The sequence below is a fragment of the Dipteris shenzhenensis genome, chromosome 1 (assembly GCF_047967505.1).
Source record: "Dipteris shenzhenensis isolate YYH24624 ecotype China chromosome 1, Dip_SZ_1.0, whole genome shotgun sequence".
NCBI lineage: Eukaryota > Viridiplantae > Streptophyta > Polypodiopsida > Gleicheniales > Dipteridaceae > Dipteris > Dipteris shenzhenensis.
Window position 1 is genome coordinate 49115170 of NC_141596.1, and position 13006 is coordinate 49128175.

At 43.9% G+C, this 13006-nt stretch overlaps 1 protein-coding gene across 2 annotated transcripts; it reads left to right on the top strand.

Moving 5' to 3' along the window:
* The first annotated feature begins 965 nt into the window (after positions 1 to 965).
* On the top strand, positions 966 to 12647 carry LOC147905966 (membrane-anchored ubiquitin-fold protein 3-like). Of its 2 annotated transcripts, XM_087382474.1 has the most exons (4): positions 966 to 1247; positions 1416 to 1586; positions 11913 to 11992; positions 12051 to 12647. In XM_087382474.1, the coding sequence occupies exons 1-3, from the start codon at positions 1118 to 1120 to the stop codon at positions 11966 to 11968; spliced, it is 357 nt and encodes a 118-aa protein (XP_087238600.1). In that variant the 5' UTR covers positions 966 to 1117; the 3' UTR covers positions 11969 to 11992; positions 12051 to 12647. The 2 variants fall into 2 exon arrangements, with proteins under 2 accessions (XP_087238600.1, XP_087238591.1); XM_087382465.1 differs by having other exon boundaries at positions 11913 to 12647.
* Positions 12648 to 13006: the final 359 nt, after the last annotated feature.

Below are 13006 nucleotides of genomic sequence, written 5' to 3' on the forward strand. Positions count from 1 at the left end.
AATGTGCTAAAATTCATTCACACTGTGAGGAAGGGGGGTGGTATGAGTTTATTCTCTCAAACCGGTCCCTTCTCCAAGACTGACTTACCCCTAGGGTGGACCTTTCCATTCATACTTTGCAGACGAAAATTGTGCGCCCCATGATCTAAACATGCTCTGAGACCTATGTAACATGCATCATATCTATGTTTCCCAACTCAACTACATGGACTACTTCTGACAACGGAAGACGTCCATGTACGCTAACTACTATGGCCTTTGCCTTGGCCTTAGAATACAACTGAGCCACTAGGGCTGGCGATACATGGAATACAACTGAAGGTCCTCCTTTGAGTGAACCAGGCAGCTGAGTTGCTGCTTGCTGCTGCTGTAGTGGATGCAGATGGAATCTTTCGAAACTCAGATGGCAGCTTATGCTTGGGTACTGATGAGAACATAAGTGTAGCTTTGCTTACTAAGTTCCTTTTCTTCTTTTTTATTTTTCTCATTTACTCATTTCTTTTAAATATTTTTCCTTTGTTTTTTTGCTTGTGCTATAAAAAACTTAATCTGTAAGATTGGATGTATTCTAGTTTTATGAAGGTATATTGCAACTACCAAATGCTCAACAAAACTGGGCTTGAACCCTCCTTTTCATGACTGTGAACCCCTGCTGGCTTGCTGACTGGAAGAGGATAGACAGTCGGACTTCAGGTGTCACTGGCTGTCTCTAAGGGGAGCCTGTTCTTGTATTGCTAAGTGGGCTGAACAGATCTAGCTGACCCTTACTGCCCCTGCTATTGGCCAACTGGCTCCATTTAAGCCTGTAACATGCTGCTCTGCTGTTATGTCCTGCCAGAGATGCCCTCCTGCGTGCCCCCGCTCCCCCCTCCCCCGTCTCTCTCTCTCTCTCGCTCTCTCTTAATGTTTATTTCTAACCTTTGTTTTTCATTCTATTTTTATAAGTTTTAATAAACGATGACAAGCTTGCCCGTTCAATTTTTTTCCAGGGTTAGTACCAGGCTTGTTGTAGTGATTGGTGCAGACCTGGGGTTTGAGAAATTCAGCACTCAGAATTACAAAACACTTTATACAAAATTGTGAAGTGAGATCTTGATCAGCTGATTGAGAAAAAGAGATGGCAGTTGAGGAGCTATTGGAGTTGAAATTTCGACTGTATGATGGAACCGACATTGGTCCCATCAAGTATGCTCCTGCCACAACCATCACAAAGTTGAAAGAGAGTATTCTCGCACAGTGGCCCAAAGGTATTTACCTTTTAAATGACATTTAGTATCATATTCTTCAGGTTTCTCTGTTTTTCTACCATCCGTTTCTTTTCTTTACATAAGTCACATAATTCAGTGTGATCTGCTTGTTTGGTAGTGAATGCTTGGATTATTGTTTAAGCATTATTCTTTTCTCACTTTATTCAGAGAAGGAGAGTAGTCCCAGATCGATCAATGATCTGAAATTGATCAATGCTGGGAAAATTCTGGAGAACAGCAAAACACTTGCAGAATCTAGGGTACCTGTGGGAGAGATTCCTGGCGGTGTTATCACTATGCATGTGGTGGTGCGGCCACCCGCTTTAGACAAGGGTCTTGGTACGTGCTAAGCACACACCATGGTGAAAGCAACCTTTATTTTTCTCAATGCAATGCTGGAAAATAAGCCACCTTTTCTTCATTCCGTCTTAGTTTTTAAGATTTCTTCAGTAAGCAATAATCACCAAGTCATTCATTTTAATACTGTGTAGATTTTTTTGATGGGACAGAGAATCCCTTAAGCTTTGCTTGGTTGAGTGCCCATTTTTACAAATTTTGTTTGATGCTACATATAAAGTGGGGCTGCTTTCCTTATTATATTATTTTGGGATTTGATTAATTTTACCTTATACTTGTTCACAGTTAGTCAATTTTTTTGTCCGTAACAAATCCATGGTTGCTGAAGGTCAAGAAAGGTGTTTAAGATGGACAACTCATGTAGAGGTTATCCATGTATATCTGTCCGTACCTTTGAGCGTGGGAGAATCTACAGTTAGAATGTGCAGTTTATGGTTTTGGAGATACCGGATACCTGAACAGAGGGACTGTTATATCCTGCCTTCGAAGTTGTGGGTCAATTTGTTGTGCGTGTGTGTGTGTGTGTCTCTTTCTCTCTCTCTCTCTCTCTCTCTCAATTGAAAAATGGCTAATGGAAAAGCATCGGAAACAGTGCAATTGAGTGCAGAACTTATAAAATGGACAAATGAATACACACGAAGATGCCTAGTAGGGCTACTCAATGATGCAATGCTCAATGGTTTTCCACCCGAATGGCAAGAGAATTGGATAAAGCCACTTTACAAAGGAGGGAACCGCAATCAACTTACCAATTATAGAACCATAATGGTGAGCTCCACAATGGCAAAACTGTTTAGCACAATAATTGAGTCAGAACTCAGCCTATGGGCAGAGTTGCATAAAAAAAGGGCCATTGGACAAGCAGGCTTTAGGAAAGCTCACAGCACTGTGGATCATCTGGTCACTATACGAGTTTTAATGGAGGAGAGTAGGCTACAAGGCAAAACCCTTTTTTGTTGCTTTATAGATTTTAAGAAAGCATTCGATATGGTGCCCAGAAACAGTTTATGGGAGAGAATGTTGCAGTTGGAAGTACCACACCAATTCAGGATAGCAGTTTTCAGGCTATATGAGAAGGTAACATGCCAACTCAAGGGAAAAAATGGGCTATCAACAGCGTTCTACAGCAATATGGGGGTGAAACAGGGATGCCCACTGTCACCTACATTGTTTGGCTTATGCATTGATAGACTAGAAGAATCGGTCGAGGAGACACTACAAGAAAAGAGCATAGACAGCCCTCAAATCTTGGGATATGCTGTATTACTGCTGTTGTATGCAGATGATGTTGTTTTCTTCTCACACACAGCAGAAAAGGTGGGATGGATGATGCATGTACTTCATAAATTTTGTGTGGAAAGTGGCTTTGCTGTTAATGTCAACAAAACAAAGATGATGATAGTCAAAACAGTACAGCCAGCAAACACACCAAATATTATGTACAATGGCCAGCAAATTGAAAGAGTGCAAACTTTCAAATACCTAGGGGTGGATATACCAGCAAATCACAGGTGGAGTGATTGTGTTCAAAGAAGGATTGATGCAGGGTGGGGTAAGTACTATCAGTTTGAGAATGATTGCAGGAATAGTGACACTATAAGATGGGGTATCAGACAAATCCTTTTTGATGCATATGTTGTACAGATAGTGTTATATGGGGTGGAAGTTTGGGGAGGAAGTATCTCAGCATCAAAATGGGATGATATTGAGAAGATGCAAAAATCATTCATCAGAAGGCACTTGGGAATCAAAATTACCACACCCTACTCAATCATGCTTCTAGAGACTGGCACCAAACCAATTGAAATAAGGGCATTGGAAAGAGTTTTTAAATACATCAAGAAGGTCAAGGCCATGGACATACACAGACTACCAAGAAAGGCATGGAAAGCAAGTAGAAGACTTCAAAAAACAAATAAGAGTAAGATACTATCCTCAGGATGGTGGCTAGATATTCATGGCTGGTTCCAAAGGTGGGAAGTTGCCTCATATTTAGATAGCCCCTCAGACAAAATGGATGAGGAGGCACTGCAAAAAGCGCTCCTTGAAGCATTGCATCACAAATGGCAATCAGCTAAGAAAAGAACTAAGTTTGAATACTATTGCCAACATATTAGTCCCAGCTATTGGAGCACATATGCTCAAGCAAAGGACAATGTTCAAAGATACATAAGCATGCCCATACCTATTAATGTCAGGCGTAATATTGCAAGTATGCGTACCCGTTCTCATATGCTAGAGGTGGAGAGAGGAGCCTGGGGAGATACTTCAAGAGATCAATGAATTTGCCAAATGCGTGATTTGCAGGACGTGGAGACAGAAGCACATGTTTTATTGACATGCCCACAGTATGCCCACATAAGGAAAGATTTTCAGAATGTCGTAGAGAGGCACTCAAATCTTGTGAGCCTACTCACGCATGTACATCCTCCTATCTTGGGCACATATATTGGTAGGATTCTTAAGCACAGAGAACAATGCACGATGTCGTAGGCTATAAAGCAGTGATACTGTGTTACTTTATCACCCCTTCTCTTTGGGGGACAGAGACTTCCTTTTTTGTATCTTCTCTGATCAGATGAGGTCCCATGGGTCGTTTTTCGGCCCCCAGAGGACGATAATACAACATTCTATTCTATTCTATTCTCTCTCTCTCTCTACATTCCCTCTCAGTTGCAGTTAGTCCTGCACACATGCACGCACGCACACACAGATGCTGTCTTTTGAGCACAGCATCTTATATGCACGCATGCAGACGTGTGTGTAATGTGTTATAAATAAATGAATAAATATGATGTTACACATAAAACACACACGCAAACACTTTTTTTTTTGGAAATCCATTTGCTGGAAGAAGTGATACGTGGCCAGGGCCAAAGATCCTATGGTTTCAGTCCTTCCATAGAGTCCATAGCACCCAATAATGAAACCCAATGAAAGAAAATATATACTACTGCCTAGCAGGAGGAGCCAGAACAGCTTGCCAAAGCAAGTAGTAGTGAAATAGGCCTGAAGATGTTGCTATAAAAAAACAAGAAGTTACAAGAATGAGGGGGCAATGTCAAAATAGATGAGAGGAGACATCGGCGACAAGTAGGACCATATGTGATTCGCATGAATAGAAACCCAAGGAGAAAGCAATCTCCAACCTATGCAGTGCATCTGTAGCTATGAAGTGATCCATTTATTGAAGCATCGGATGAATAGCTATTGCATAAGAAAAATAAAGGGTCCATTCATCAGTAAGATCATCTGCCAAAATGCTAGCAACCTTGACATATTGAACAATGAAGGGTCCATTCATTAGTAAGATCATCCGCCAAAATGCTAGCAGCAGTAGTATCTTGATAGAGCTGTTAAGATGCTGCATTTTTTCCAAATCCCTAAGATTGCATAGTTTGGGAAATGAAATCCCATTGTATAGTATCAAATGCTTTTGCAATCCCTACATAAGCATTGGCAATATTGTCTGTAATATGTCGGCGGGGAATGAACCTAAATTGGGTAGTGTGTAACCCCTCATGCAAGAAATTTTTGATACGGCTCACTATCATCTTAGCACAACACCCCCCGCCCCCCCTTTTCCCTTTTCCCTCCTCTCTCTCTCTTTCTCTCTCACACACACACACACACACATTTTTTTGGATGAAAATTTTGATGCTTTATATTACACAGAAGCTTCCCCTAAATGAGGAGCTGAACATTACATCAGCAGAAGATCTCAGTATATTACAAGTGTACATTGTAGTCCATATAATCAGTTTGTAGACAATCAAAGAAAGATTGCTGCAGAGAGCGTCAGAAAAAAGGGAAAGTGGAAAAAGTAGATCACCAAAGACTATGTTTTCGATCCTTCCATCAGTCCAGGCCCAATAACGAACACACGCACACGCACACGCACTCACAGATGTGAGCGCGCATGCATGTGTGTATGTACAGAAATGTAAACTACGTACATACATATTTAGATAGATCTATATGTATGTACATACATATCTACATATATCTCTCTCTCTCTCTCTCTCTCTCTCTCTCTCTCTCTCTCTCTCTCCCCCCCCCCTCTCTCTCTCTCTCTCATGCAAGCTGAAGGGCACAATAATTTGGATATCTAAGGAGCTTACTCCGTCACTTCGACGCAGCTCAAACAAAGACACATCGAACTCAATAAAGCGAAAGAAGCACACAAGGAAGGTAAGTGGGTGGTTTATCAGGATGTGCAAGCACTGATTCGAGATTTCAAATCCAAACCCAAAGACTCTTAGTCTTAAACTGATGTTATTCAGGCCGCTTCAAAGATACTAAAACTTAGCTATGCATCTAAATAGTTATCGGCTGAGTTGCCTTGGGGACTTCCCTGACTCTTTGGCTACCCAAATGTAATTGGAACTTTTTGGTGTGTACTTTGTCTCATAGGCCCATGGGGCCTTCCACAAACATTAATATAACTTCTGCTCTGTGTGTGTGTGTGTGCCTCTCTCTCTCTACACACACACACACACACACACACACATATATATATATATATATAGAGAGAGAGAGAGAGAGAGAGAGAGAGAGATGTAATATATACATATACATATATGTTTACATATATAATACATATATGCATGTATGTATTTATATACGTATTTCTATTTTTTGGAGGGCATTTGGTCTTAGGTACTTGTTAGTTTTAGATTTTTTCCACCTCCTTATTCTATTATTTATTATTATTTTCAAATTTAAAACATAAACTAACTCAGATAATAATAATTGTTTTCTTGTGTTTGTGTCGGCATTTCATTTGTCTTCTGATACTTTGTTTCCTTAATATAACTCGAAGTTATTGTTGTTTGGGGGTTGGGATTTCAAAGCTTAGTAAGCACCAGGTAGTAAAAGAGACTCTTGAATCTTTTGAAACCTAGATGACAGCTTATGCTTGGGTATTGATGAGAACATAACTGTAGCTTTGTTTACTAAGTTATTTGTATTTTTAGTTTTCTCATTTACTCATAATTTAATTTGTAATCGCTTACTGATTCTTTTGCTTGTCTTATAAAAAAATACTTTGTAAGATTGATATATTCTAGTCTTATGAAGGCATATTTTTCTGTCACCTTATCGGACATTGCAAGTTCTATAAGAAATTTCATCTAGTCTAGCTAAGTTTCTTATTTGGAAATGTGCTATTTTTCTTGGGTTGCTTGTTTAATTCCTTTGCATTATTTCCATCTTTTTTGTTTACTATCTCTGTTCTTATTCTTCTTTGCGGTTTATTGGGTCCTTCTTGGATCAAGGGCTTCTTTTGCGGTTTCTTGAAAGGTCCTTGGTGTGAGGGGGACTAAGTAGGGATTCTACCCAGAAGTCATGGGCATGTGAGTGGACACTATTGCCAATGACTTCTCAAGTGTATCGAGTAGTCTCTTTAGGGCCTCGTTGCTCGGTGGCAGCCTCGCTACAAAAGAGGGGAGTGTGGTCAGCACCGCCTTTTCTGATTTCAGATCATCTGCCCATGGGTGGTGTTGGTCGTCCTAACTATTGAAAATGTAAGCATGACTTCTACAATGTAGGGTTGCATGGCGTCTAGGAGGTTGCATGAGGAGCCAACAATGAAGAGTTACATGTGATCCCGTGGATTACCAGGAGATATCTTTTGTAAAAACTGAAAAGCAAGGGTTGCATCGGTGCATCTCAGCTAAAAATAGGGGCAGAGGTCTTTTTTGGCATGAGAGGCTGCCTTTGGATTGCTTAGAAAGACGTGGAAACATTAGGACAAAAGGCCTTCAATTAGGACAAAACAGTGGTAGAAACCTTACAAGCATCGACAGTTGGCCATTCATAGTAATAAATAGTTTATTCCTTTCAGCGCGACAGTTCTATAGGACATGCTGCTGCTGCTGATACTTCTGTCCTTCCTACTGACTTTCTAAGGAGCTTTTCTTAGTAATAACAAGTTTATTCCTTTCATTGACAGTTCTATAGGACATGCTGCTGCTGCTGCTGCTGATACTTCTGTCCTTCCTACTGATTTTCCAAGGAGCTTTTCTTAAAGGGGTCAAGTTTGACTTTCTTCTTCCAAGGATTCGTGCCTATTAAAAGCCATAGAGAAAAGTTTGCTATCCAAGTAGAAGAATCTTTAGTGGTAGAAGGTCTCTTATAACATTGAAAATCGAGAGTGTTTAATCTAGCTGCTTCAAAACTAAGAGAAATATCTTTCATCGGTGTCTCCAATATTGGTAGCTCTCTCTCTTTAGGGGATGTAAATTCCAGCAGAAGCTGTTGATTTCTTATGTAGACAATGTTGTAGTATAGCTGGTCACCTCCCCATTTGTAAGCTCCCATATGAGGAGAGTGTGGGGGAGGTGGAGTCTGGACCATGATAGGATGGGGCTGCCACATGGGCAGCACATAGGCTGCCATGTGGGCAGCACAAAAGGAGCTCACCTGTATGTCATTGGAGGCTGCGTGTGGAGCAGATCTGATGAGCAGCAGGGAGTGTGATCAAAGGCGCAATCATCTGGACGAATCCTGAAGAGATATGCACAGGTATTACACCCTGGAACAGATCGTAATCAGCCCAAGACATTGCAGGCACTGATGGGACACATGGCGCCTGTGTACGGGCTGCTGCAGACAACTGTACGGAAGCCTTTGAGGCTGGAAATGATCAGGAGCAGCTTCAGATTCAGGCAGAACTGCAGGGGGAGGAGAGGCGACTTTTTGGCAGGTGACATGGACAGGTTTGGGGCAGGAATAGACCCTGACTGGGTCTGCACATGGCTGGGCCAGTGGCTGGATGCCACTGGCCAGGCAGGCCAGCAGAAGGCTGTCCAGGAGCTGCCAACCAGGTCGGGCACCACGGACCAGCAGGTTGGATGGTTGGGCCTGCCTGGGTCGGCCTGAATAGGCTGCTGGGTTGGTCCTTTTTGGATGGCCTATGGCCCTATAAAAGGGGAGCCATTTGAGCTCACAAGTCATCCATTGGAGCAGCAACTTGGGAGCAGACTGGAGCAGCAGGAAGCCAGCCTGAAGGACATATTCAAGGTATACACAACGCACCTTTGCATATGGGTCTAGTTCCCCTATTGTACTCATGGCAGCATGGGGACGAGGGGAGCTCATTCCCAACAGCCCTTTTGAGGAAAACCGGAGAACAGAAAGCCAGATCAGACAAGATGATGGTAGAGCCAACTATAGAGTAGGCTTCATCAATAACCCAATAGTGCAGGACCAATGTGACGTACAGGTCGAAGTCTACACAGCAATGCACGTGTCCAAAGCTAGGTTGCTGCAGACAAAGCTACGTGTCAGTGACAAAAACCGGCTCTGATACTGTGGTAGGAAAGAGCGCTCAAACATGCCACCTGTCCAAAGGAAACACTGGATGCAAGGATGGCCCATAGCAGTGTCAGCCTGCCCACTATCCCAAAAGAGCCGGCGGGATAGTGAGGAGGGTCTCAAACCTTGAATATATTCAAGCTACACCACAACACATCTTTGCATAAGGGACTAAGTCCCGAATTGTACACGTGGCAGCATGCGGACCCCAGCATCTGACTTACAGTACATCAGGTGGGCACAGTGGGATAGCGGACCAGCTAGGTCCTTGGGGACATGACTGTCTCCCCTAGTAGTCAAGGAGTGGAAGTGAGCACTGGCACATTTGTGAGGGGCTCGCAGCAGTATGTTGGAAATTTGGCACAACTATTCTAGAGGTTTGGAGGGAGGTCGGCATGGGTGGCTGAGAGGATCTAGTGGAGCAGTCGGGAGCTCCAGTGCCAGACTCTTAGACGAAGATCTGCTCTTCAGGAGTGGGAGAGAGCTCTTCGCCGAGACCTAGCATCTATTGAGAGACTCAGGGAGTAGGATCCGGGGTCCCAGTGGCTTAGGGGGTTTGGAGCTATAGGATTTGGAGGTCCATAGATCAGAGTTCTCATACCACTCTTTTCGGGCCAATGGGTCCAACAGATGACAAGATGACCAGGCAGTTTTTCCAAATCACATGACCACCGTCTGCAAGGATCCATCTCTAGCGACTAAGAGAATCGCAGGGATAGATGCACTCAGACCCGACAAGGGGTGGGCGGCATGGGTGGCTCAGAGGATCCAGTGGAGCAGTTGGGAGCTCCACTGCCAGACTCTTAGACGGAGATCTGCTCTTCAGGAGTGGGAGAGAGCTCTTCGCCGAGACCTAGCATCTATCGAGAGACTCAAGGAGTAGGATCTGGGGTCCCCATGGCTTAGGGATTTCCTAGAGTGTGCACGTTTGGAGCTATAGGATTTGGAGCTCCATAGAGCAGAGTTTTCATACCACTCTTCTCTGGCCAATGGGTCCAGCAGATTACAAGATGACCAGGTAGTTTTTCCAAATTACAGGACGGCAGCCTGCAAGGATCCATCTCTAGCGACTCAGGGAATCACAGCGATAGATGCACACAGACAGCCAGACCCTGTCGTCTGGTTTATTGGTTCAAGAGGGACACTTCTCCTTGAGACAGTGACTTGCTGGCAGTGACACAGAGGAGGTCGTGGGTTCAACTCCCTAGAGTGGTAGAGGATGAGAGCAGTGGGATGGTTGGAGAAGAGATGGACATGGATCCTCAACCTTGCACATGCATGAGTTCGCTCAGTGGAAGCTATGGAGTGGTGCTCGAGGATTGAGCAGATTCCGGTATTCTCTTGCACCACCCATATTGGCAGGCATCTTCAGCTGGCAGCCACCCTCGGACCCCCTCGCGAGCTGGACAGCTTGAGCAGCAGATGCCTTAGGAGGTTATTAGCAGGTTCTGGTCACACCTATGGACCAGGCCCCGGCCCTGGCCAAGAAAGATCTCTCATTTATTTTGGCTTGTGGTACATGGAGGTCTACTAATGGGTCCCTTCTTTATGAGATGTGGGGGTAGATGGCACTTTTCATTGTTGCCAATAGGGGACATGGAGACTCTTTTGCACTGCCTATGGGGATGCTAGGCAGCCCACAGGATTTGGCAGTGCCCCCTCAGGATTATTGCGCTGTGGAGCGGATTCGAGAGGTGTTCACATGGGGCATGGTTGGTTGGTTGAAGGGTGGCACGCCTTCCCCATAGATATGAGCTCTCTTGCATCCCTGGTGGATGGGGATACTGTGATGGCAGGACATTTGGGACTCGGTTCCCCACTCCAAACAGCATCCAGAGTTCTCATGAGAGACCAAGGTTCAGAGGGTTCCAGGATGATAGCCAAGAGGCTTGAGCACTTCTGCAAGGCCTGGCCTGCAAGCATTTTCTACATATTCACGTGTTGAGGAATCCACCGGTGGTACAGATACTCCATACTGGTTGTTGGTCTGGGGTACCCTAGGCATTGAGCTGGGACCCTGCGAGGCAGCCTGCAGGACAGGTGGCCTTTTTCTAGCGCCTCATGGATAGCTCACTCCTTTGTATTGGATAGATGGTTCTTTTCTTTGGTGGGGGGGTGGGGAACTGACATGGGTTCCCTAAGCAACTTCCAGTTTTTAATCCTTTAAAGGCCACCCTGAAAGGGCACTGGAGGTTTCGGAATATGCTTTTGGTATATGGGAAACCCGTGCCATATAATAACCAAGCAGAGATAGAGACTCTGTATATGTAGAAGTCTGCAAGGTTCCTGAGTCCATCTGGGGCATCGCAGTACCTATCTCTGAGGAGCTGGATAAGCTATGTGTGCTAGTACTTCAGATTTAACCATGTCCATGTCACCCACAGTGCACAACACTGCGTCAGGGAGCTATCGCCATCTGCGTGTCCTGGTGCGAATCAGTGATATTACAGTCTTGCTTGCTGAGAGAGGGGTGCATCTGGGTGACGTTTGTCTGTGATGTGCTCGCAGTAGTACTAGTATATCTCATCTGGCGACATTCTGTCACTCATGTATGGTGTACCTGATCAACCAAGTATGTTCCGTTGACTAGAAGGTCTATTATAGGGAGAGATCTAGCAGCTCCTCTACATCGAGCTCCCAAATTACGCTGTGGTATCTAAGACTCGTGTAGAGTTCAAAAGTTTGCTTTTGTGAGTTTTCTTGGTTTGGAGCCAACATCCCATGTACGAGTCATGACTCCATTTCATCTTCCATTTTCTAATGCTGCACTATGTATATATCTCTATGTCCCTTTGATGAGTTTCCAACACAAGTATAGGAAGGTGTAGAATTATTCACACTCAAGGGTTGCCTTTTACCACGAGGGGATTAAAAAAGAAAGCTCTTAAATGCCATGTGTGTGTGTGTGTGTGTGTGTGAGAGAGAGAGAGAGAGAGAGAGAGAGGCCAATGATGATCTGAAGCTTTCTTTTGTTGTTGTGTACTGGTTCAGAAAAGCAGCCATCAAACAAACCTAAGAAGAGCAAGTGTGAATGCACGATTCTTTAGTTCCATTGGCTCTCCGGACATAAGGTTGCTCGTTCTTAATATCCACTCCGGATGGATCCTATTGACCTACTTATGTGTTCAGGTAGAAGGATTTTTCCTGGAAGATGTACCTGTAATGATAACATTGGATACTTTCAGATGGAGTGCCCTCTAACTGCAGCAGCTGATTGAGGCTTGTAAATGTTGGGTCCTAGAAGAAATTTAACAGATGCTAACATCTAGACTGGCGAGCTATAGGGCTCGTGGATCATCAGTGCTTGTATTGGTGTATGCTCTCTCCTCTAAGACTGGTAAGACCACATGTATTGCGGTACCCCGTCAGGTGCATCTGTACTGGGAGTATCAAGGCGTGCCAAAAGTACTAAGGCTGCAGCCTCATGGTGTGGTCTCTTCAATGGTTCTCAGTCCAAGTGTGTCTCTCATTTGGATTTATTTTGGCAGTACCAGGAAGTGGACAAGGTCTGTCACATGATAAGTTCTGTGACAATCCATTTTTATCAATGATCATGACAGATTCCAGAATGGAACTGTCCGGGGACGCTGACACAAAGCATGGAGGTGAATGGCGACTTTAAAATCCAGTGGATGTTCGGAAAATGCTAAATTTATTATATTTTCCAATGTAATCAAGGATTCTGCATTTTGAATAATTTTAGGTGGCCGATGTGGGTTCTGTCAACTGTAAGCTATCTTTGAAACTTCTCACCAGGAGCATGCACTTTTTTTGTTGATCAAATCCTGAAAGAATATTTGGTAACTATTTCTGACTTAGTGAGCCAGGGCTCCTTTTTTTGGAAGAAGGGGGAGAGAGAGAGAGAGAGAGCAACCTCTTTAAAGGGTTATACAACAGGAGTCTGAGCCAATTCCTTTTTCGTTTTGGGGTGGGAGAGGGAGGTAAGGGGGTAGAGAAAAGTTTTATGCATAAATGCAGACCTGCATATGTAAATGTAGACCTATCTGTCTCCTTGCATGCACACTTGGCTGCATACACATATTTATATGTATGTATGCACTCTTATATACGTGCATGTTACGTAC